Genomic DNA, 27,474 nt, shown 5'->3' on the forward strand with positions numbered 1-27,474 from the left:
CAAAGTTTAAGGGTTATTAAACCAAATATAAAAAGATTATTAGGGCACAGCGAAAGGTGAGCAAATATAATATAATGTTTTGCCATCTATAATAAATAGCTTTATAGGAAACGTTCTTTCCGCAAAAAAAAAAGTAAATTCTTACAGCCTATACTGCCTCACAAATGACAGACTTTAATAGTATTTACAGAAGAATCATTTACACCAGATTATGATCCTAGGACACATTAAAAGGAGAGCAATACATTAAAACTGGTAAAAGAAAAAATAAACATATAGCTATCTATAGGAAATAAAATGCTCTCTCACAAAAAGAGGCAAAGAAATATATAGCACTTGAATACAAAAATTAGTAACTTTAGTAAAATTACAGTCATAGCGTCAAGTGATACAATCATACAGACACTGCTTGATTTCCAATTCCTCTCTGGCCACAACAAGAAGGCAGGCTGTTTCTGCCTCCTCTACAGTCCCACTGGCCAGAATCACTGCTGTCTCAACTACCATTGGCCAGGCAGCGTTTCTGCAGCCTGTTCTGAAGCCTTTAATACAATGTCAGTATTCCTGGCTTGCTACTAATGGAATACAGAAAAAAAAACATTATTAAATATTATTAATTATTATTATTATTATTATTATTATTATTATTATTATTAATAATGTTTTTCTCCAAGTTTCGTTTAACTTTTTATTAATGTTAATTTACTTCACGTTTTTGTCCGTTGCAAGCTACTCATTTGAAGCTTGTATCGCGATACACGAAGGTTATTGTACAGTGTTGTAAAGTATGGCGATGCACCGATACACGATGATACAGTCTCAGAGTGTGTAAATAAGGTGTGCTTGGATAGTATTAATACAGTCCCTGAGTGTGTAAATAAGGTGTGCTTGGATAGTATTAATACAGTCCCTGAGTGTGTAAATAAGGTGTGCTTGGATAGTATTAATACAGTCCCTGAGTGTGTAAATAAGGTGTGCGAACCTATCATAATGTATGTCAGGGACTCATACATTATTCCACACGAACTTGTCAGTAATTAAATCAGGTGTGCTCATGGATTTATTAATACACCCGAACCTATCAATAATATGTGCTTGGCTCACATTAATTATTCCACACGAACCTATCATAATTATGTGCTTGGTTCACACATTTATTACACCCGAACCTATATAATTTATGGTGGGACTTGAACAGTATTATTACAGTCTCCGAACTTGTAATAATAATTATGTCAGCTTGCTCACACATTAATATTCCCACGAACTTGTATAATTATGTCAGGGGCTCATACATTTATTCCACACGAACCTATCATAATTATGTCAGAGGGGCTCACACACTTATTCCACACGAACCTATTATAATTATGTCAGGGTGTCACACATTTATTCCACACGGAACCTATTAAATACAGTCTCAGAGTGTGTAAATAAGGTGTGCTTGGATAGTATTAATACAGTCCCTGAGTGTGTAAATAAGGGCTAATTCATAATGAACACAGCCAGAATGGGTTAGGGTTACGGTTAATCCATAATGAACACAGCCAGAATGGGTTGGGTTAGAGTTAACCCATAATGAACACAGCCAGAATGGGTTGGGTTAGAGTTAACCCATAATGAACACAGCCAGAATGGGTTGGGTTAGAGTTAACCCATAATGAACACAGCCAGAATGGGTTGGGTTAGAGTTAACCCATAATGAACACAGCCAGAATGGGTTGGGTTAGAGTTAACCCATAATGAACACAGCCAGAATGGGTTAGGGTTAACCCATAATGAACACAGCGAGAATGGGTTAGGGTTAGGGTTAGGGTTAACCCATAATGAACAGATTATAACTAAGGCTACGATTTTGGAAATCGGAAATTGTGAATTTGAAATGTCTGTGAAATCTTGTGAATGTATGTAAAAAGACACTTGGTTAGGCGCTGCTTTCATTTCCTTTCAAAAATGTAGTATGTAATGCACTGAAAATACAAACCTGCGAGTATCTGTAAATTGTTTGGTTGTGTAACACACAGCATTTACATGTAACTATGTAGGTCAGCGAATGAGATAGCTCAGCTAGCAAGCATGTGAATTGGTGACAGATAAAATGCAAAAGAAATTGTGAGTGAGTGAGCTGTTTTCTGTAAAGACAGAAGAACAAATCCATTCGAGAACAGAAGTTTACCAACTTAGAGGCTTGCTTTACAATATGCTATTTATTTCAGAATCATGGAAAAACTATTCATACAGCACTCCTGCTGCAGATGAATGCAATACATTAGGTGCAGACAGCTAGCTGACCAGCTTCACTATTAGCTGTACGGGACACATCGTGTTGCAGCCCTTTTGACTGCACAGCTGTTATTCATACTCGAAATTGCAGATGACATAATTCTGTCTTGTCACACACCGTCAACTCATGTTGGTCTGAAGTATGTACCGTAAGTTTTGTACTCTAAAGTAACATTAAACTTGTCAGCAGTCAAAGGCAATAGTCTTTATAGTATTAGTTTTGGTGTACTGTTTAAACGTTCTTGTGTATGTTGATGTAGCTAAAACCACATTATTTGGTGACCTTTCCGTGAATTCTTGTTTTTTTGCTGCACCTTGTCTGGGAAATGTACTAAAAATTACTGTGTCAAAATCATAGCCTTAAATCATAACTATTAAATACCCAACAGTGCAGAATTAGAAATACTAAAATAAAAGTTAAATGACAAACTAGAAGTCTTTTTAAATTATATAAATGTCCACAGAACTGCCTGCAGCTTAGGAAAAAAGGCTCCAGTTTACTGTCTCTTGACAATGTGCAAGTCTGTCAGTCAGTATGGGCTGGTTTGATTTACCTGCTCTGCAGAGAGTATGCCGCTGTGTAGCAGGGCCCATAGGCAGGATATCGCACTGGTGCGGATTGCAGCAGCTGTCCTCCCAGCATGCCACAGCAGATTAGGAACCACAATGTCTTTGAGTAAAGGCTCCAGATAGTTGGGGAACTGCCTGCAGCAAGATAAATAAACAGATACATTAGGAAACTGCACAGGAAGGAACACCATCAGACAATGGACTTCAGCATTGGAGGATAGAAAAATGTGGTTGTCAAATAGGCTGAGTCCTGTGTCTGACAATACCTTGTTCTCTATTTGTGCACTTACTGTTCCGTAACACTTTTAAGCACTGTATTTTAAAACTGTTTTTTAAAACGATTTATTTCTAAAATGTCACTATATGTAAGGGATTGCACTTCTGTTCATCTGAAATCACACACTTCACAACGTGACATGTGATTTAATCGACTACCAGTTTCTGAGGTCACAGTCACTTTTCTATTTGACTAGTCGCTATGTGGTGGCAGTCCTCTCCTGTCATATTACCATACACATGTTGTATTTGACAGGTTCCTTATTGGAATTACACCGGTTAATTATACAGCCGGTTTCACCACTTTGCTTACTGAGTGGGGCAGAGATATTCAATGTCAACAGCAGTTAAGTGTTAGGTTTGATTGACACCTGTTTCATTTGATTTTTGTCATGTCAAATGTTGCCACAAGAATTCCTGCTCTGCACTCTGTTTAGTACACGAACATGGCAACTTCAATGCCAAGCAAAACAGTCCAATACAATTCCAGTTTATCAAAGTCATTTAAGAAAATCATTTCAGCAAATCTACCTAAAAACACTTGTTGTGCCATGAAGACAGTGACTAAGATGTTAGAAAGAAGCAGAGTAGCAAGCACACAGACTCTGCAGTGCAACACACTGCCTGGAAGCATTTCAAGTACAAGTTGTTTTGCTCTCGTAGTATCCCACTAGCTGTATCACCTATAGACCTTCCAGTCCTTCAGTGTATATGGGGAGTGATCAGAATGTTGACAAAAAGAGAGACAAGAGGAAAAGACATTCAAGGAAACACCTTACGTCATCTTGGACAATTATAGCATTTGTAGAAACTGGATTCATATTAATGAACAGATAAACTTGATTATTTGACCTGAGGACTGGGGGCTCAATGTTTGTGAAAATTGGGGGCTAGATAACACACATGAATGGGTCAGTATTAGGGTTGAATAACACAGGAATGGGCCAGTAAAGAGTGGTACAGAGGTTTAATTATGGTATGCAGTAAGGTACAACTATGGTCGAATAGGTGAGATGAAAATAGTCAAAGAGGTCGACTAATCCATCACCATCCCTACTGTGGAGCACGGTGGTGGCAGCCTCATGTTATGGGGATGTTTCTCATCGGCAGGGACTGGAGCACTTGTCAGGCTAGAAGGGAAAATGAATGGAGCAAAGTACAGAGAAGTATTGAGGAAAATCTGCTGCCCTCTGCAAGAAGGCTGAAACTGGGACGGAAGTTCCCCTTTCAGCATGACAACGACCCAAAGCACACAGCCAAAGCTACACTGGAGTGGCTAAGGAATAAAGGTAAATGTCCTTGACTGTCCCAACCTAAATCCAATCGAAAATTTGTGGCATGACTTGAAGATTGCTGTCCATCAACGCTCCCCAAGGAACTTGACAGAGATTGAACAGTTTTGTTAAGAAGAATGGTCAAATATTGTCAAATCTAGGTGTGCAAAGTTGGTAGAGACCTATCCAGACTCACAGCTGTAATTCCTGCCAAAGGTGATCCCACCAAGTATTAACTCAGGGAGGTGGAGACTTATCCAATTCTGATCTTTCAGTTTTGTATTTTTAATATAATATAATTAAAACAATTTTTTTCTCAATAAAAACATTTTCCTCTTGACAGTGTGGAGTTAAGTGGAAAAAAAAATCTATATAATAAATCTCTATAATAAATCTAATATCATACATACAGTGGCTTGCAAAAGTATTCAGACCCTTGACTAATTCTCTCATAATACCGAATTACAAATGGTACATTGAAATTTCGTTCTGTTCGATATTTTATTTTTAAACACTGAAACTCAAAATCAATTATTGTAAGGTGACATTGGTTTTATGTTGGGAAATATTTTTACGAAAAATAAAAAACTGAAATATCTTGCTTGCATATGTATTCAACCCCTGTGCTGTGGAAGCTCCCAGTTTGCACCGATGAAAGAAATTGCCCAAACGAGGACCGTTGGCCTCCACCTGTGAACCATTAAAGATGCTGTCACATTTTCTAGATAAAAACCCCACTGTTGAAGGATCATTGGTAAGGCTGTGAATCTGAAGGAAAATGAAGACCAAAGAGCATTCTACAGAAGTTAGAGATAATGTAATACAAATGCAAAGATTAGGGAAAGGGTGAAAAATAATATCCAAGTGTTTGGATATCCCAGTGAGCACAGTTGGAGCAATAATCAGGAAGTGGAAGCTGCATCACACCAACCAGGCACTGCCAAGAAAAGGCCGTCCCTCAAAACTCAGCACTCAAACAAGAAGGAGACTTGTGAGAGAAGCCACAGAGAGGCCAACAATCACTTTGAAGGAGCTACAGAGTTCAGTGGCTGGGAGTGGAGTAATGGTGCACCAGTCAACCATATCAAGAGCTCTGCATAACACTGACCTGTATGGGAGGGTGGCAAGAAAGAAGCCGTTACTCAAAAAGTACCATCTGAAAGCACGTCTGGAGTTTGCCAGAAAGCATGAGAGTGACCCAGCTGCAATGTGGGAAAAGGTTTTGTGGTCAGATGAGACCAAGATAGAGCTTTTTGGCCAAAACTCAAAGCGCTATGTGTGGCACAAACCTAACACTGCCCATGCCTCAAGACACACCATCCCTACAGTGAAGTATGGTGGTGGCAGCATCATGCTGTGGGGATGCTTCTCATCAGCAGGGACTGGGCATCTTGTTACAATTGAATGAAGAATGGATGGAGCAAAATACAGGAAAATACTGCAAGAGAATCTGCTTCAGTCTGCTAAGAAACTGAAGCTTGGGAGGAAATTCACCTTTCAGCAGGACAATGATCCCAAGCACAAGGCCAAAGCAACATTGGAGTTGCTCAAGAACAAAAAGGTGAATGTCCTACAGTGGCCCAGTCAAAGTCCTGATCTAAATCCCATTGAGAATCTGTGGCACTATTTGAAAATTGCAGTCCACAGCGTTGTCCAACCAACCTGAACAACCTGGAGCAAATCTGCCAAGAAGAATGGGCCAAAATCACTCTGACACTGTGTGCAAAGCTGGTACATACTTACCCCAAAAGACTTAAAGCTGTTATTGCAGCGAAAGGTGGCTCTACCAAATATTAATGTGTGGGGGTTGAATACTTATGCAAGCAAGATATTTCAGTTTTTTATTTTTCTTAAAAATATTTCCCAACATAAAACCCAATGTCACCTTACAATAATTGATTTTGAGTTTAAGTGTTTAAAAATAAAATATCGAACAGAACAAAATTTCAATGTACCATTTGTAATTCAGTAATATGAGAGAATTGGTCAGGGGTCTGAATACTTTTGCAAGCCACTGTGTGTGTGTGTGTGTGTGTGCGTATATATATATATATATATATATATATATATATATATATATATATATATATATATATATATATAATATATATATATATATATACACACATACATATACATATATACATATATATATATGTGTGTGTGTGTGTGTGTGTGTATATAATATATATATATATATATATATATATATATATATATATATATATACACACATATATATATATATACACACACATATATATATAGTACCAGTCAAAAGTTTGAGTACACCTGCTTGAAACCAGGTTTTTCATGATTATCTATGCTTTTAACTGCATAAACTGGTCTATATTTCATTATATGATACGTGTACTTATATAAGCTGATAATCATAAGTGAATTGCATTCAAAAATGTAATTTTTAAATGAAAATGTAAACCTTATCAATTTCAATGAAATAGTCGCCCAAAGCAAGGGGATTTCAGTCTGAAGCCTAAGTCAGTTAAAAGTCGGAAATGTGTATAACACGGTGTTAGAACAATGGCCTAAGTATAAAAGTGTCTTTGTTAGATGTTCTCTGAGTTAACTAGCCTGTTACCTAATGAACCTTTTGTCACCAATTATTGTTAACAGGTGATGGTCCATGATTACTATAAATATAGGTAGCATAGGCACAAGTTTGTCATTACTGAATGTAAGGGAGCAGAATGTGGTATGGTAAATGCAAAATATGCTCAGTTAAGGAAAGAAAAAAGACTAATTACTTTAAGAAATGGTCAATCTTTAAGACAAATCGCAAGACCTTTGCAAGTGTCTATAACTGCTGTGGCCAAGACCATCAAATGATTTGAAGAAACTGGCATTCATGAGGACCGAACAAGGTCAGACAGGCCAAGGGTGACCTCAGAATCAGAGAACAAGTTCATTCGAGTCTGCGAAACCGGCGATTAACTGCCCCTGAAATACAAGCTCAGCTAAATGTTACTAGAAGTACAGATGTTTCAACATGAACTGTTCAGAGAAGATTGCGTGAAGCTGACCTAACTGGAACAGTTGCTGCAAAGAAACCATTGTTAAGAGTGCAGAATAAGAGGAAGGCTTGCCTGGGCAAAAAAACACAGAAACTGGACGTTTGAGGAGTGGAAGTCAGCCTTATGGGCCGAAGAGTCAAAATTTGAAATATTTGGGTCCAACCGCCGAGTATATGTAAGACGCAGACAGGGTGAGCACATGAGTTCTGCATGTGTGGTTCTGTCAAGCATGGAGGAGGCAGTATCATGGTCTGGCAAACGAGACGGTGGTCTGACTGAAATGATACGAAGTTACTCTTCTGTTGGTGTACTGAGAGCCCTAACTTCGCCACATGATCTATGACCTGTTTTGTGTGCGCCTCTGCACATGCTTTTGACTGTGCGCAAACCAACCGTGCAGCCTGAGTGGAGCCAGTGCTGCATCAATGCACATTGAAAATGTGCGAGGCACCAGCGAGACGCCAAATGGCAGCATGCAGAATTTGTACGCGTTGCCTTGAAAGACAAAGCGCAGATATTTTCTGTGCGCGGGACAGATCGGGACGTGAAAGTAGGCGCCTTGCAGGTCGATCGATGTTAACCAGCCGCCCGGGTGGACGGAATGGAGGATACAGTGTGCTGTCAACATGTTGAACTTCCTCTGTTTGAGGAACAAGTTCAGAACCCTGAGGTCCATAATTGGTCTGAAACTGCCATCCCTTTTGGGCACCAGGAAGTACCTGGAGTAAAAGCCGCTGAGAGCATAGCTTGGACTTACCAAGAGTACAGCGTTCTTCCTTCGAAGATTGGCGATCTCCTGTTGAAGGAGTATCGCCCTCGCTGATTCGACGGTGGTGAGGAGCACACCCTTGAAGGGTGGCAGACCTATGCGGAATTGTAGAGTGTATCCGTGTCTCATAGTCAATAGCACCCAGGAGTCCTGGGTGCAGCCTTGCCATGGATCATTGCCGATGGTCAGTCCGGTTGTGGGGGGGTTTAGGGGCAGCCGCCTTAGGCTTGGGAGGGGGCAGGTCTTTCCAGTCGGAGAACCGGTTACCAATGGCCTGCAGTGGTCCCCTGTCGCTGGCCCTGCCTCTGCCTGCTTGCCTAGTATGGGGTAGAGGGCGGTGTTCAGATCCTTTTACCCCAGCAGGCTGTGCATGCCATCTTGGGAGCTGATTAAGCTGGAAGGAACGAGAACTTTGAGGCGGCCTCCGTGGCCTTGTGGGACCTCTCAACACTCACATCGTCGCCCCGAAAGTCTGCCCCGGTGTAATGGGGGCATCCAGCAGCGGCACCTTCTCGGTCTCTACGACCTTAGCTTGCATCAGCCACAAATGCTGGCGAGCGGCCACCATCGCCGTCAGTGACCTCCCTGATGCCTGACCTAACTCCCCTATTAGGTCAGTCATCGCCTTAGCCACCGCCTGGAGCTCCCCTGTGTCTGCCTCTGTGGCTCTGTCCTGCAGCCTCTCCGCCAACTGGTTCTGGTAAAGTACCAGTATGGCCATGTCGTTTGCTTATCGCACGGACAGCGCTGCCGACACGTATGCCGTTTTCGGCATTGCGTCTGTTGTCCTGCAAGACTTTGACAGGCAGGTTGGGTCCTTATCCCCTTTGGTGAAGGTGGAACCTTGCACCAACACTGTGACCGTGTTCCCGATGGTGGGGAATGCGCCTAGGCCCGCTTCTTAGAGACTCTGCTGTTCTGGAGGCTGAGGGTGCAGACGATGTGTTGCCCCAGGAGGAGCGCTCCAAATCCAGGAAATCCTGGCATAAGGGGAGGGCGTACTGTGTGTGCCCTCTGCTGGAGGAAGTGGTTCCCTCTGTGACACGTGTGGCAATGTGGCCTGCCTGATGGAGGTGGCTGGGACCGATACGTCCAACCTGGACGCCATGAAGGACAGCTCATCTGGGCTAGATGGTCTAGGCAGAGGGGATGGCGAACGAGACTGTGGGGGCTAGGGCTGCCCATTGGTAGGGGGCAGCCTGCCCTGAGACTTCAGTAGGGTCTTGTGACAGGAGTGTGATGGTTCCCAGCTGTAGTGCACCCTCCCGACCACTGGCGATGCTGGAAAGCCACCAGCAGTAACAGTGCTGGACAGGCAGCAGCCATGTTGAGCAGCATGACTCAGCATGGCCAGGCAATCAGGTGGGGCTTAGCCCTATTTAAGCAGCGCCTTCTCCCCTGCTCTCGCTCTGTCCTTGGGTAGTGCCAGTGTGGCGACGTGCTGTTGTGAGTGAGTGCACTTTAATTATTTCCTATTTTTCCAGAACCTTGAGACGGCTGCCTTTCCCCTTTTCCCTTGTTTGTGGATTACTGGAGAAAACTGATTCAAGACAACCGACTGCCCAGGACACTGAACACACCAGCCGACTGTAAGAAAGGAAACCGAGCAGGGCCGTAGAGCTTGGAGGAGCATCTCCTTCGTGTGTTTTTTTCCCTTTGTTTACCTTCAGTGTTGGGACTTTCTTTTTTACCTTTTTGTTTGTTTTCGCCACGTGACCTTACCATTGATGGTATTGTCAGTAGTTTATTTATTTATTTATTTTTTAAATTCTCACGGCTGTTGCAGCTGTTGTATTAATAAAAACTAAAACCGCAGGGTTGGGCGGTGATTATCTATGGCTTTAGTGTCATAATTTCCGTTCCTCCAGCAGACTCTACCCACCACACTCCCACAGGTCTCCAGCTTGGTCTGCTGGGCCTTTACAGTCTCCGCCAGCTCCGCGAAGCGCTGCTCGGCCGAGCTTGGGCACCTTTGAGGCAACTGTGATGGTGAACGTCTGTGCCTGCGTGGGGAAGGGGAGCAGTGCCTGCGCGGCGACCGTCTGTCCCCTGGTGAGCGTCCCCTCGAGTGGCACTGCCTCAGCGGTGACCATCTCACCTCCCCGGAGAGGTGTCTGCGCCTCTGTACCGGTGGTGGGGAAGGGGAGGGTGACCCAGTTGTGCGGGAGTTCCCTGGTCACTGTAGCAGGGGGGGTCCTGGATGACCTCTGCGGAGGCTCTTGGACCACAGATCTCATTCTCCCATGGCTTGAGGAGAGACTCTGCTGGGGATAGGGCTGGGAAAGACCACGGTCGATGCTGAGGTATGCAGCCGTTTCAAATCGGTGTAGTCGCCGAGGTCAAGCGCAGCGCGCTAGGAAGCCAGAAATTGAAAGGGGCGCCAGGCCTGAGCTGTTTTTTATTTTCCCCCCCGTTGGTCGCTGTGACCGATTAAATCGATGTAGAGGACGATGCCGCGAGCCCAAGGAGTCTCTTTACAGCACCACAACAGCTCTCCTCACGGTGTATCAACTACACAAGGCCTTGTGAAGTGAAAAGAGTAATGGCCACTTGCTAATCTCTTCAGAGGGGTTGAAACCAGCTCTAGTCAGAAACTGACACAAGAATAAAGCAAAGGCACTCTTTTTAGACACGCTTGAAGCACGAGTTTACCATGAATTATTTCTTAATTTGTGGATAAATCCAACAAATGAGCCAAATTCGGTATGTGAAAGCAAAAGCTATCTACGACCTGTCTCAGACAGATGAGAGAAAAAATGGTGATGTGCTACTGTGAGGACGTCCCTCTTCAACAGGAGGTGGGAGGGACTTCCCCCTCACTGCAGGGCCCTGACAGGGCAGCTTTTGTATATTTACTCAGAGAATGAAGGTCAGAGAGACTCTTCCCATTCGGTAAAGGTTGTCATTCGAATTGAAAGGGAATCAGCCATTAAGCAGAACGTACCTTAGTGTTCCTGTTTCCTGTGCTTCTCCAGACAGAGAAAGAAAGACATATAAATACATGATTGTTCATTTTGAAGCCGGACCCGCATTGATCATTTCAACAAGTACTCTACTGGTAATATTATTGTATTACATAGCCTTTCGATTGCATCACCATCTTCTGACACATAGATGCCGCAGTTTCACTTTTCTTCAGCAAACAAAATTACTTTTTTTTTTAAAAGCTGCATAAAACATATGTTCATGAAGTTCCAACACGTCAGTAAAATTTTATATAGCGGTTCTCATTAATGGTAGTGCACGTCGACATTAGCTGTAATTGGGGGCCGGTACAGAGCGCAATTTGGCGTAGTTATGAAGCACTACATCCCAACTGGGCCGGTGTCATTTTTTGACAGGCCATAATGTGTATAAAATAGTATAGTCCACATGGTTTCTGTTTTATCAACGCAGTAAAATGGACAAAATGCTAAAAATCTTTTAAAAATTCACACGATTTTTAGACTTTTTTTGGGTTTTAAATGTTTGGGTAAAATAATGGGGCAATGGGCTATTACCGCGTTAACTTGAGCATACTTGAAAGGACGGCGTGCAGCATAAACAAACATGTCAGAATTAGACTCTGAAACATGACTTCACGACAACCGTTATGAGCAATGGATGGAGCTTTTTGCAAAAACGTTAAAAAAAAATTTTACAGGTTTTTTTTTTGTTTGTTTTTTTTTTTTTTTTTTTACAATTAAGCAACCAACTGCACCAATAAGCCAAAAGTAAAGTGTTTAAATCAATAATGATAAAGAAAGAAATTATGAAAAAAAGTGGAGTGGAGTGGAAGACTTAATCTGGCTTCATGATGATAGTGAAACAAATATCAGTTACCCAGACTTGCAGATAAAACAGCAGCTTTTTTGTTGGGAATTTAACATTTAGTTGCCCTTATATCCAGTCTCACAGTTAGATAGCAGGTGTTTGCCTGCTGCTGTGACTGCAGCGAGAAAAAAAATGCACCGATGGATACCGAGATAAGCCACATGGAAGCTGGACAACGGGATCAAATTGTCCAACGTTTTTATTTGGGATACAGTGTGTTCAGGTCAGAAATGCCATTCACAATCTTTACAGGACTCGTTCGTATCAGCAGTAAGATTGGTGCTGACCTGGCAGAGGCTACAAGCGGCAACGATCTGAGAACGATTATTTTGTATTATGATTATTGTTTGAATAGCGTTTACTATTACGATTAGTTTAAATGTGTTAACCTTTTAGCACTGCTAACAGCACGGTTGCGACTATGCTTGTAAAAAAGTATCTTGTACACATACATTTTCAAATCATGAATACAGTATTTTAATTTTCTGACAAGCATGCCAATATGTGTATGTTAAGTGGCTGAAATAACTAGAGAACCGAGTCTGTTTGTGTTTATAATGCAGTTATATTGCAACACCAGCATTGTCCCGCCCCTTAACAACCAATACACACTCCTGATTCGCTGGTACAGTACTCCCCTGACCTTCCAATTCCCACCTAATAGGCTCTCGGTAACTGTCACCCATAAATGTACTGTAGTCAAAGTAGGTTAACCACACATGCGGCCACATACAGGTAGGCTACTGTATTATAGAAAATAAGCAACTGCGATACTTCTAAAATCTCAAATCATGTAATAAAATATAAAAAGCTTTTGAAAATTTGAGTATTAATACAGGTCACCCTCATATAATGGACACCCTCTTAAGTGCCGCAGTCATTTTGATCAATTTAAAATAAACACCGCGGCACCAAACTGAAGTAATACGGCACATAGTTGACAAGAATACCGTAAATCGTAAAGTAATAAAAGTCCTACCAAATCCCATTCATTTAGGAACTTTTCAACCTTTAAATTAAGTATTCAAATTATAAAGCTTTTAAGTTGATGTGAATTTTTTTTATTTAGTGGTCGGCAATTGTTTATATCATTTTTCTTCCAATTTAGAATAGCCAATTATTTTTAAGCTCAGCTCACCGCTACCATCCCCACGCTGACTCGTGAAGACAAACTCATGCTGTCCTCCGAAGAGTGTGACGTCAGCTTCTTTTTACACTGCAGGCCCACCATGCAGCCACCTCAGAGCTACAGCGTCGGAGGACAACGCAGCTCTGGGCAGCTTACAGGCAAGCCCGGCCAGACTACAGGGGTGCATGGTGAGCCGAGGACACCCTGGCTGACAATGTTTGAACAATTCTAGTACTAGTTGCCATATTTAAATGTCACCAAACTCTTGTTCTAATCCAGTCACTGGTGGATGTACTTCCGGCTCACCAATAAAATTGCATCCGGGCCAGTAAAAACACCACCTCTGTGGCCCAAGGGGCCATTAGTAAAAAATCTAAAATGTAGAGCCCTGTAGTGGTTAGTACTGCGTACAGTTGATCTTGTTCAAGCGCACCAGAATAACTGACATGCACAAATGTAAATTGGTATCCTAACTAAAAACCTCGAATCCAAGTCACTCCCCCCAAAACTGAACTTTTATTTTGGCCACAAAAGTGTGACTTATATATAGAGTGAAACTCTGATACAAAAGTACTGCCTTGGGACTGTAAAACACTATGTTAAAACCGAGCTATGTAATAACCAGATACATGCACATACCTGCCAAATCAGCACAAGAATCAAAACCTAGTACAGTACTAATTGATTAATGTACATATACAATGTATATAGTATAACGGTATTACAGAAGAAACAATATAAAACAATGTAACATGTAAGTAGTACTGTACATTACTATACAGTATGTAACATTCTGTATTTTAATTATTTAATACAGTAATTCTATGTTGCCTTGGATAAAGATGCTCAGCTAAATGAATTATAAAAAATAACAAAAAACATGTAACTAATGTACTGAATACTGTAATTAGTAAAATAAACTAATTAATAAACAAATACAGTACAGTAATAATAAATTATAGAAATAATAAAACTGGCCACACAGCGTTTTAGAACCGAGCTATTAGCAAGTTAAAAGTCTTTATATCAACTTTTAATTAAATTAAAGAACATCTTATCCGCCCTATTTTCCTTTGTGCAGATGCCCATCTAATTTATTTATTATGGTGTGGGCATTTTTTCCCCCATAAAAATTATTCCCCTTTTGATTACTGAGGCACTTTCTCATAGCTCCTCCATTCTGCTCCCGTGTTCAATGAAAATAAACAACAACATTTATGAGGAGGAAAAAAGAAAGAAGAACGTGCATACATTACAGTGGTTTCTGGGATACAGTCATCCAGCGAAGTGTTTTTTTCAACCAAAGATGGGTTAAACTAACCCGGTTTCATTACGGCAATCTGGACGCTCTAACAATGTTGGGCAGGTTTGGCCTGCACCTTCTGATCCTGCAAAGGGTGACGATACTGGCCCCGATGTCCCCTGTTGGACAGGGCACCTCACTGTGCTGGGGCAGTAGGTCTGGTGCAGGTCTGTGGACTTGTGGTGCTTTCTTTGGCAGCAGTCGAGCCAGCTCCTTAGTGGACTCTCTGACCTGCTACCTATTCAAGAGCTCGTCCATTGCGGCCCAAAAGTATGGCCTGGAGTGACAAGAGCATCAAGGAGGGAAGCCTTGCCTCCGTCTGGAACCCTTACCTGGGAGAGCCACCTGCCTTCGAGCTGCGATCAACAGTGTGAGGCCTCTGCCCAGTGTTTGTCCATTAAATGTGGACAGCTGCAGGACTTTATCTGTCACTAGGGGCAGCTCATCCAGCGTGCACTGGGAGGGCCTGTGGTTCACCGACAGTGCCTGCAGCAGTGTAGCCTGGTATGCCACAAAGGTGCTAGTAATGCCACCCAGGTTCGGTCATACGTCGCAGCCGGTGCTATCGCAGGGTGACCCAACAAGGACTGGACCTCATGCAGGAAGTCCGGGTGGACAGGAGGACCAAAAGTCTGCATAGCCCGAGCAGAGGGTCGATTGAATATTGACATCCTGAGCTCGCTCTGCTCAGGCCAGGCACCTGTAGCGCTGCGGTGGCACGCTTTAACAGGGCTGTGAACTCCCCACAAAAAGGAAGGGGAACTGAAAAAGTTTCTGACTCAGTGTCCTCAATCTGAAGCCCGAGTTCCAGTTCCTTCTCCATGTCCTCATTAGGCTCATCTGAGGCCGTAAGAGACACAGTCATACTGCTGCCAGACAGTTATGCCCTCAACCAGCTGTTCCATCAGTGGAACCGGAGCAGAGGGGGGGCAGATGGAGTAGTGTGCGTATCTAACAGGCTAGTCAACAATGACTGCTGCGCAGAGATTGCCTGCCACATTCTGTCCATCTGCTCTTTGAAACCTATTAAGTGGGTTGACTGTATATTGAACACTCTCTATGAAGCCTCATCTATGTGATCAAGAAATGGGCTGAATGGAAATGTGTATTAATTTACTGCAGTAACAATATTATGTATTAATAAATACTTTTTTAAAATGATAATAAAATTTAATAGAAATCCCTGAATGTGTTTTTTTCCACAAAACTATGTCTTCCAACTTGCACAAACTGATACCATTGCAAATGCATTTCTTCAAATTTAGGGAACTGTGATGGATACTTCAGTTTGTAGTATTTTTATTTATTTATTTTTTTAAAACAGTGTACATGTCAAAATTAGAACCATCAAAATCGCAAATGTGCAGATCTATCTAATGTATTGACACATATTCTACACTAATATTTATTCTACACACACCATCTTCACATGCCAGGTATCCAACACTAGTGCTAATCTCAGACAGTGTTAATGAAGGCAGTCCAACACTAGTGCTAATCCCAGATAGGAGCTGAATGAAGCCGAAAAAAAGGGGCTATACAGATAGCCTCTGCACCACAGACTGACACTGACACAAACAAAGGAGATAGCTGCTTCCTCACCCAGTGCTCAAAGAATATCACGGATATTTGCAGAGCTGTTTGAGATGTTACAGTAATAAAATCATGACTTGGATTGCATTATTGAGGAGTTTGGTGATAAAACGAGTGATCAGGAGAGGATTTATCAGTATCTACGTCTATAAAGAGGTATGTAAAAAATACAGAGAACAATGGGTGGGGCTTGGCTGGAGATGCAGTACTGGTGTTGTTTTGCCATGCAGTGCCTTTTAAATTTGTTTTACTCTGGAAAAAAAATAATTTTAAAACAGCGCGTGTAATATAAACAGTGAGTGTGAAAATAAATTTGACCTGATGTGCGCTGCAAAGAGTTAATGAAGGCAGTCCAACACTAGTGCTAATCCCAGACAGTGTTAACGAAGGCAGTCCAACACTAGTGCTAATCCCAGACAGTGTTAACGAAGGCAGTCCAACACTAGTGCTAATCCCAGACAGTGTTAATGAAGGCAGTCCAACACTAGTGCTAATCCCAGACAGTGTTAATGAAGGCTGTCCAACACTAATGCTAATGCAGGCAAGGCACTCCAACACTAGTGCTAATCAGGGGCTGTGAAACTAGCTGACAGTGTTCTTTTAAATCAGTCCTCAAATTTTTCAGATTAAATGACGGTAGGTTTCTTGAACATATTTTAACCCAGTTATTTTGCTCTTTTCCATTATGACCAAAATTGACTCTTTTCCAAGGCATTTTTTTAAATGTGTTTTTATAGACAAGATATTGATGTGATCTTTCATTTGTTATACTTTTAAATCTGCTTTCTGTTCAATGAACAGCTAAAACACCAACACTGGTTCCTTTTTCAAATGCAGCATTTTGTTTTTGAATCATAACAAAATTAAATGTTTAAATCTGGCCCCATATTAGCCCTTAGTAAGAGTTATTTTTCCAATGAATTCAACTTATTTTAGTTAAGTCATATAATCCTGGAAAGAGACATTAAGGAATACCTTTGTGCCAGATATGTAGGCAATTATCAATGGACCATGCAAACCTGTTATCAGCATTTACAACTACATGCCCTGAAATAACCACAATGACTAATGGAACCAAGTTACATAGGCTCTGACTAATTAGTTTGAAGGAGGGAGGTGGGACAGTCTAAAGACTAGTGATGAAACCACAATCCACAACTTAAACTGACAGGGCACAATTCCCTAAGGTGGTCTACCCTAAACAGCAGCCTTTGTAGTGGCCAAGGTTTCCACTATATAGGGGAAGGTTACAGACTCCTCCCGTCTGTTCACACACTCTCGCTCTAGCAGTCATGTAATATTCACAGGGAATGAAAACAAAATGGAAACCAAATGCCTTTTGTTATTAAATAGCAATGATGCAAAACAGGAAACAAAGAGCTTAGAGCCACACAGGAAGGACAATTGGAGTCTGGCTGTCTACCGAGTGGTTAATAAATTAGCAAAAAAAGGTCCTTCAAATTAAGACCACATTATCCAGTTGTGAGGAGAGTGAAACATTTGTCAGCTTCTAATCCTTTACAGGGCACACATGGACTTGGTCACTAACATTTTTTTTTCTGAAAGAGGAAATAAAAAGAAATACACAAAGAGCCACATCCGAGTTGGAAGCAATGCAGTCTTACAACCAGAACACCACATTCATTTTATGGAGCGTTTTTTTAACTACTACTTTTAAGGAAAATAAATAAATAATTGAAACTGGAAAACGGCAATGAATTTCAGGGGAAATATCTGCTCCTAAACCAACAAAGGAATTGCAGTAAGATTATAAACATCACTAAACAGAACAAAGAATTAGCTTCCTTTAACCAGGCTCAAAAACATTGATTGGTAATATTTCATGAGATTTATACAACTATATATATATATATATATATATCTTATATATATATATATATATATATATATATATATATATATATATATATATATATATATATACATACATATATATATACATACACACACACACACACACACACACACACACACACACACACACACACACACACACACAGTGGCTTGCAAAAGTATTCAGACCCTTGACCTATTCTCTCATATTACCGAATTACAAATGGTACATTGAAATTTTGTTCTGTTTGATATTTTATTTTTAAACATTGAAACTCAGAATCAATTATTGTAAGGTGACATTGGTTTTATGTTGGGAAATATTTAAAAAAAAAAAAAAAAAAAAAATCTGAAATATCTTGCTTGCATAAGTATTCAACCCCTGTGCTGTGGAAGCTCCCAGTTTGCACCGATGAAAAAAATTGCCCTAACAAGGACACAATTACCTTACCATTGGCCTCCACCTGTGAACCATTAAAGATGCTGTCACATTTTCTGGATAAAAACCCCACTGTTGAAGGATCATTGGTAATGGTGTGAATCTGAAGGAAAATGAAGACCAAAGAGCATTCTACAGAAGTTAGAGATAAAGTAATACAAACGTATAGATTAGGGAAAGGGTACAAAATAATATCCAAGTGTTTGGATATCCCAGTGAGCACAGTTGGAGCAATAATCAGGAAGTGGAAGCTGCATCACACCAACCAGGCACTGCCAAGAAAAGGCCGTCCCTCAAAACTCAGCGCTCAAACAAGAAGGAGACTTGTGAGAGAAGCCACAGAGAGGCCAACAATCACTTTGAAGGAGCTACAGAGTTCAGTGGCTGGGAGTGGAGTAATGGTGCACCAGTCAACCATATCATGAGCTCTGCATAACACTGGCCTGTATGGGAGGGTGGCAAGAAAGAAGCCGTTACTCAAAAAGAACCATCTGAAAGCACTTCTGGAGTTTGCCAGAAAGCATGAGAGTGACCCAGCTGCGATGTGGGAAAAGGTTTTGTGGTCAGATGAGACCAAGATAGAGCTTTTTGGCCAAAACTCAAAGCGCTATGTGTGGCACAAACCTAACACTGCCCATGCCTCAAGACACACCATCCCTACAGTGAAGTATGGTGGTGGCAGCATCATGCTGTGGGGATGCTTCTCATCAGCAGGGACTGGGCATCTTGTTACAATTGAATGAAGAATGGATGGAGCAAAATACAGGAAAATACTGCAAGAGAATCTGCTTCAGTCTGCTAAAAAACTGAAGCTTGGGAGGAAATTCACCTTTCAGCAGGACAATGATCCCAAGCACAAGGCCAAAGCAACATTGGAATGGCTCAAGAACAAAAAGGTGAATGTCCTACAGTGGCCCAGTCAAAGTCCTGATCCAAGTGCCACAGATTCTCAATGGGATTATTTGAAAATTGCGATCCACAAGCGTCGTCCAACCAACCTGGAGCAAATCTGCCGGGAAGAATGGGCCAAAATCACTCCGACACTGTGTGCAAAGCTGGTACATAGTTACCCCAAAAGACTTAAATCTGTTATTGCAGCATAGGTGGCTCTACCAAATATTAATGTGTGGGGGTTGAATACTTATGCAAGCAAGATATTTCAGTTTTTTATTTTTCTTAAAAATATTTCCCAACATAAAACCAATGTCACCTTACAATAATTGATTCTGAGTTTCAGTGTTTTAAAATAAAATATCAAACAGAACGAAATTTCAATGTATCGTTTGTAATTCAGTAATATGAGAGAATTGGTCAGGGGTATGTATGTATGTATGTATGTATGTATGTATGTATGTATGTATGTACACACACACACACAATCTTATACATCGTATCATTTTAAAGTTATTGAAAAGCTGCACCTCAATTGCATTATGACCTTGCAGTCTGTGGTATTTGGCTGCATGTAAAAAGCAATTTGATCACTTATAATAAAATAAAAGGGTTTGCTATTGAATTGCAATGAAGATGCAAGGAAAAATGTGAAACTCACATATGATCTAATTCCAATGAAATTCAAATGCACTTTTTAAATGATGAAGTCCTTTTATGGATAATTAGCATACATTCCTCTTAATATCCTGCCATTTCAAACTGTAATGACATTTTGCACAAAAGAAACATTGATGCAGGCTTTAGTGGGGAGTAGTCCCTGCCTTGGAAAAGATTTTGGGACAGCTGTAGTATAGTCCATATTAGGGGTAGCGTTAGTCAAATAGAAAAATGACAGTCAACCTCAGAAACTAAATCACACGTCCCCTGAATGTACAGGAATTGAGAAGCGCGTGGTTTCAGACAGACAAAAGTGCAGTTGCAAACTATTAAAATATAAATGACCTTTTAAAAATAAATACTTAAAAAATATTCCAAGCTGTTTTAAAATACAGTGCACAAACAGCAGTGTTAAGGAACAGTATGTTTAAAATTGAGTGCCTGACATTACCAAATCATTTTTTTTTTTTACCTTAACTATTTACCCGTGTCAAATTAGTAGTCATTCTGTCACTTCTACATATTTACAGCCTCTTAGAACTAGAAACATATAAAGGAAACTCCCCTGTTAGTAACAGGAAACTTATCATTGCCTTACCAGCTGGTGGATTGTTTTTTTTCTTTGTTAATAAACTTTTCACCCCTGGCTCTGACTAATAGTTTCCTATTAGATCTTCAATAACCAGAATGTATTTATTAACACATTTTCCCAGAGATATCCAAAAGATCTCGACCCCCCCCCCCCCCTCTCTGAACGCAGCAGAGATGGAACATTTGTGTAACAGCCAGCTGGATGGAGTGTTGCCTCATTTCTCAGATTATATTCTCAACCCTAACAGCTCCCCAAAGGGGTTTAGATAATGACCTGTGAGTCAAGACTCTATTGTTGCACAGTACCTACCCCTGCGAGTTCACTGTCTCACTGGCATTCAGCAGCAGCTTGGACAGGACTGTGAAAAGCTGCAGCCTCATCTCAGGATCTCTGCTGGGCTGCAAGCAGGTCTTCAGGATCGGAATTAACATATGAAGGGCCTCTCCAATGATAGGTCCTAAAAGAAATTGGGAAATTATATCAAACAGCGTTACAGTCAGATCTGCACACAGTTAAATAAGCACGTGCTATTCTTCGAAGCACTAATGATTTTATGAGTAACACAGCAATTGTTTAAGATAAAGGTTTGTCAATTTCAAGTAATTGTAGCTAACAAAATAACTCCACACATATTAACCATTTTGCACTTCCTAACTACATAGGTGTGAAATGTGCAGTTTTATCTGTTGCAGCAAAACAAACAAACAAACAAAAAAAATCAGTTTAAAAAATACATCTGGTACTACACAAAGTCCTCAGTTTGCTTTCCATGCCTTCTAAGAAGTCAGTTACTGTTACGTCCTTTGTCATTTCACCTCAGAAGTGTCTCCTGGGTCAAAACATGTTACTGGCTAAAAGGGGTGACCCTAAACCTATAATCTTTCACAGACCTTATTCCATGTACTTTAAATATCTGTAGTGATGTTAAATGGTCAGATGCGCAAATCACAGCTTTGTTCAGTGGGATGCATAAATAAGCTAAAAAAAATGTGACCTAAAACTTTAGTGCTGCCGATGTTATATCCCGTACGCTACTGTCTTACAGCAGTTGTGGCTAGCTAATACCTTCTTTAAAGCAACGGCTTCTACATCCAGAGTTGATCTCCTAATAATTGTGGCGCCGCTGTATACATTGGACATTTCAAACTTTTAGAAGGCCCTTGGGTGATTATTAGCAGAAGGATTGACTGTAGAATCCCAATCCCATTCATTTTCATTCCTTGTGCTCCCCTTTAAATCACTCATCCGTAACCGTTCAACAGTCAACAGTGCACAAATCTAATCGTTTGTCATTGAATTTATTAAGTTTCTTTTAATATTTTGAAAACGCCACTTCTCTAAAGGCCCCAGTTCAAGGTGTGGAAAGGCATGATTATGTGTTGGTTTCCTCTATCACCAACTTAGACGGACTTCATTCCCTACTCTCTCTCACTCGTGTAAATGGGTAACTTCATCATGGGGAAAGTGCCTTCCCTGTCTATGCCACGGAGTTCCAGCAGCATGCTGCAGAAAGATGAGCCCTTTCACAACACTGTTGAGAAAACATTGCTGTGTTGTCTGTAAATGGAAGTAGAGTGACATGATACGTCCAGCCTGTTTAATTTGAGCTGTCATTCCAGTACTAACAACACCACTTTTAAGAACAACATACTAGTGATTCACATGGGCTGGCATCAGGAAACAAAATCTCTGCAATTTGTTATATTGCACGGAAACTTTATTCCAGCTGGCAAACAAAAAGCCATGGAATGCATTACGACGGACTAAAACAATTCAAGCATGTACTCGGATTAGCCAAAAGGTAGGGACTATAATATTGACTGTTGAATGGAAAACAGAATATACTCCTGTTGAAAAACAGATTCAAAGTGTTGTGCATTAAACCACTGTGTCACCTAAACATCCTGGGAACTTGCAACAACTAGATCTTACTGTGTAAGATCAAAAGAACACTTAAGAACGAGAGGAGGCTTTCGACAAACCTAAGCTCGTCCAGTTCCTAGTAGCTGATAGATCATAAAACTGTGTTGTCGGGCCTCAAAGGATCCCAGTGATGCATCAACAAGATGACAAGGTAACCCATTCCATCCCTTCACCACTCTCTGCAAAGAAGTCTCTCCTACAGCAAGGTGGCGAAGTAAACCATTCCATCCTCTCACTACTCTGTGAAGAAGAGTCTCCTTCAGCAACATGACTAGGTAACCCATTCCATCCCCTCCACTCTCTGTGAAGAAGAGTCTCCTTCAGCAAGATGACGAGGTAACCCATTCCATCCCCTCACCATTCTCTGTGAAGAAGTGTCTCCTACCCTCCAAGATTACTTCATTTCCAACTGTCCCCTGGTCTTGGTTTCTGTGCTGTGCTTAAAGTATTGATTAGTTTGTCAACTCCTTTTAAAATTGTAATGACTTCAGTAAAGTCCCACCCCAGGGCACAAAATAACCAGTGGTACCAGCGGCAATGGTCTCAGTGCCCAAGCCAAACAACATACGCAAAAGTTGCATATATTCCCGCCCGTCATTGCCACCGGTGTCCGTCAGCAACAGCAAATCTGAACTACAACCCATTCATAAACTTGCTCAGCATCAGCTGGCCCGTTCTGTCACAGTTCAATTGATTACTCAACGTATTATTATTGGCATTCTTTTTACTGTGCACCTCCCAGCACTAAATCACGAGACAGACATATCGTATCATTGATTAATAAAGTGCAAACAGAGGGAGGGACATAGTTAGACTGAGCTCAATACAATCGCGCTCCCAGGAATTTTCAATCATACATGATCACTGGCAGTGTCACTGTGTGATTTTCCTGTCTGCGGACCCCATGCTAACTCAAAAACATTTAAAAAGAAAGAAGGAAGAAGAGCTGTCTATAGAGGCAGAGAAGTGTTTGAGGATTTATCTAATGTTCAGAGAGATTATATATATATAATCTCTCACAGTGGCTCTCAAAAGTATTCACCCCCTTGGACTTTTCCACATTTTATTATGTTACAACATGGAATCAAAATGGATTTAATTAGGAGTTTTTGCCACTGATCAACACAAAAAATCCATAATGTCAAAGCGAAAAACGAAATCTACAAATAGTTCTAAATTAATTACAAATATAGAACAGAAAATAATTGATCAAGAACATTAATTCTCTTCTTGTTCAACCACTCCAGTGAGGCTTTGGCTTTGTGCTTCGGGTCACTGTCCTGCTAAAATGTAAATTTCCTCCTCAGTTTCAGAGACTTGGCTGACTCAAACAGGTTTTCCTCAAGGATTCACCTATACTTTGCACCATCCATTCTCCCCTCTATCCTGACAAGCATCCCCATAACATGATGCTGCCACCACCATGCTTGACAGTTGGGATGGTCTTAACTGGGTGATGTGCAGTGTTGGCCTTGCGCCAGACATAACGCCTGGAATTTAGACCGAAAAGTTCAATTTTTGTCTTGTCTGACCACAAAATCTTTTCCCACATGTCTGCAGTATCATCTACGTGCTTTAAGATGAAGCTTTTTGAGTAATGGCTTCTTTCTTGCCACCAATCCATACAGGCCAGCTTTGTGTAGAGACTGGCTTACTGCTGATCAATAAGCTACTAACAACCAAACGAGCAAGATGGGCCGAATGGCTTCCTCTCGTTTGTAAACTTTCTTATGTTCTTATGATGTATGAACACTGACTCCCATCTCAGATACAGTCATTGTTGGCTTCAGAGTGACATCCCAAACCAGTTTCATGCTTGCATGGTTGCTCAGATTGGGAAGGCGACCTGATCTGGGTAGTGTCTGGGCGGTATGATGCATCTTCCACTTCTTAATGATGGACTTCACTGTGCTGAGAGGGATAATCAGCGCCTTTGAAATTTTATTGTACCCTTCTCCTGCTCTGTGCCCCTCTACCACTTTATCCCAGACTTGTTTCAAAAGCTCCTTGGTCTCCATGGTTGCTTTGTTGGATCGCTATGTGAGTTGCAGCTTGAGAGTCTTTATATACCCGGGGGAAATTATCTACAAGTTAAACCACTTTGAGTACACACAGGCTGAAAAAATTTAACTAATTTTGTAACCTTTCAAAAGAAATAATTTGCACCTGAGCGGATTTAGGGCTGCAGTAGCAAAGGGGTTGAACAATTATGAAACTGAGATGAATCTGTTTTTCTCTGTAAATTTTACTTATTCATATTCTATATGCATTTTTTTTTACTTTATCAATGTGGAGTAGTTTGTGTAGATTCTACATGTGGAGTATGCTCGGGTGCCAACAAAATGTGAAAACTTAGCATGGCGGTGAATACTTTGTGTGTGTGTGTGTGTGTATATATATATATATACACACACACACACACACACACACACACACACACACACACACACACACACACACACGGTCAAAAGTTTTAGAACACCCCCATTTTTCCAGTTTTTATTGAAATTTAAGCAGTTCAAACCCAGTGAATAACCTGAAATGGTACAAAGGTAAGCAGTAAACTGCCAGAGGTTAAAAAAAAAGTTTAGGTTACCAAAAACTGAAAATTAATGTACATTTCAGAGTTATATAAAAAGGGAACAAGTAATGGGTTAACAACTTACATCTGTTCTGCAGCAATGGAAGTAAATTAAGCCTGGAAAGTTAATGCTAACAATTCCTACAGGTGTCCCAACTTTTGTTGATTACTTACAAACCATCTGTCTGTATAAAAGCAGTGTTGGAACAGACTGTGTTACTACACCTTCTTAAGCATTATTTGGACAGTACTGTACTGCAGGAAGTAGTATATTGCTATCATAATGGCGAAAAAAAGGCAATTAACAAAGGAAGACAGACAGACCATTACAACCCTTAAAAGTGTAGGTCTTTCCTTTAGAGAAATTGCAAAGAAAGCCAAGGTGTCAGCGAGTAGTCTCCTACACCACGAGAAGGCACTTGGAAACTGGAGGAAACTCTGACAGGAAGAGGTCTGGCAGACCCAAAGCCACAACAGAATCAGAAGACAAGTTTCTGAGAGTCAACAGCTTGTGTGATAGACGGCTCACAGGACAACAGCTTCAAGCACAGCTTAACACTGGTCGAAGTAAGCAAGTCTCAGTTTCAACTGTGAAGAGAAGACTTCGAGCTGCAGGTTTGACAGGTCGAGTGGCAGTAAGAAAGCCATTGCTAAGATGGCTAAATAAGAAAAAGAGGTTTGCCTGGGCCATGAAGCACTGCCAGTGAACTATTGAAGACTGGAAGAAGGTCTTATGGACCGATGAATCAAAATTTGAAATCTTTGGTTCATCACGCAGGGTTTTTGTACGCCGTCGAGTAGGCGAAAGGATGGTTCCTTGGTGTGTGACACCAACTGTCAAGCATGGAGGAGGAAGCGTGATGGTCTGGGGCTCTTTTGCTGGATCCAGAGTCAGCGACTTGCACAGAGGGAGTAGCACCCTGAACCAAAACGGCCACCACAGCATTTTGCAGCGTCATGCAATACCCTCTAGTATATGCCTAGTTGATCAAGGATTCATCCTACAGGCTATGTCAGAAGTACCTTAGTAGAAAAGAACAAGATGGTAGGCTTCAAATCATGGAATGGCCAGCACAGTCTCCAGACTTAAACCCCATCGAGCTGGTTTGGGATGAACTGGATCACAACACATTTGTGGGAACTTCTGCAACAGTGTTGGGAAGAACTTTCCGAACAAGATTTGATTTCCATTGTACAAAGAATGCCACAAGTGTGTTCGGCTGTTATATCTGCAAAAAGGTGGCTACTTTGACGAGTCAAAAATTTAGATTAAATTTTGTTAAACAAAACGATTCCATGATTTCTTTTTTATCTCCAATTGTTTATTTGTTCTATGCTTTAAGTTCAGAGTACACTGAGACATTAAACTGCGTAAATTTCAATAAAAACTGGAAAAATGGAAGTGTTTTAAAACTTTTGACCAGTAGTGTATATGTTAACCAGCAGAGGGCTCACCACTCCAGCATAACCTGCTTCAACTCCAGCAAGTGTGGCTTCATTGCACGCAAAAATGGAATTCCTTTGCTTCCTTCGTCACCCCTTAACACATTCTTGCCAGAAAATCACTGTGAGCTATGCCCAGCTGCTGCTTGAAGCAGGAGGAGGTGCATGGCTTGATCAAGCTCTGTTATAAAAGCCACAATCAGGCATTAGAATTTGTAAGATGCCAAGAAGTCCATTGTGGAGAACACAAGGAGACAGATTTACCAAGCTTTAATGCCAATTAAACCTAAATTACTTTATGTTTTTAATATAAGCAGTTTCATGTTCCCTTGTTAAAAATGCTGCAATGGGGGGGTGGGTGTTTTGAACAGATAGGAAAAGGGGATGAGGACAGAGTTCATCAGGTCTACTTTTAAAAGTGTTGCAGAACATACTGCAAAGTTTACAGGAAACACATTAAATTACCTTTAAATCGTGTCCCATGTTATCCATGTCACAGCATTATATTTTTATACTCTTTTGGGAATTTTTAATCACACATCCTGGGTCATAAATCAACTGGCAGGAATGTGCTTCTCAACATTTACTCAGAAGCGTTCAACAAAAGGAAGAGAATTATTGCAGGAGGCAGCATGATCTGAATACACGGCAATGTTTTATTATGTTGAAAGAAAAACTGTGATATGGACAAAACCACGAAAGTATTGTGCAATAAACATAGCAAGGGGTTCTATAACACTTTAAAACATAATATTCTAACTGCAACACGAAGAAACATACAATAAATCAGTTTGTTAAGTTCATATACAATTTTAAAAAAGGGTTAAATCATATTATATATTATTAATAATAATGATGAATGTGCTTTAAGACAGACAAATAAGGTGCTGGCACAAACTGACAGGTGCAACACAAAAGCAGCATTCTTTTATGGATGACTGGATGGGGTTAAGCCCTGTAAGTAAAAACGTATACAGCATGATTTTTTTTGTTGATATAAGCAGCAGGGATGGAGTTAAACCCATGTGCAGAATGTGGCTGGGTCTGAG

At 40.9% G+C, this 27,474-nt stretch overlaps 1 protein-coding gene across 1 annotated transcript in view; it reads right to left on the bottom strand.

The window, feature by feature from the left end:
* The window catches only part of LOC121300935 (dynein assembly factor 5, axonemal-like), a 76,300-nt gene that overhangs the window by 15,015 nt on the left and 33,811 nt on the right, over positions 1 to 27,474 (bottom strand). Inside the window, exons 9-10 of the mRNA XM_041229936.1 lie at positions 20,788 to 20,935; positions 2,838 to 2,988 (exon numbers count right to left, since the gene is read on the bottom strand). Coding sequence (XP_041085870.1) covers positions 2,838 to 2,988; positions 20,788 to 20,935 — 299 coding nt within the window. The remainder of the gene's footprint in view (positions 1 to 2,837; positions 2,989 to 20,787; positions 20,936 to 27,474) is intronic.

This window comes from Polyodon spathula, chromosome 26, assembly GCF_017654505.1.
Source record: "Polyodon spathula isolate WHYD16114869_AA chromosome 26, ASM1765450v1, whole genome shotgun sequence".
NCBI lineage: Eukaryota > Metazoa > Chordata > Actinopteri > Acipenseriformes > Polyodontidae > Polyodon > Polyodon spathula.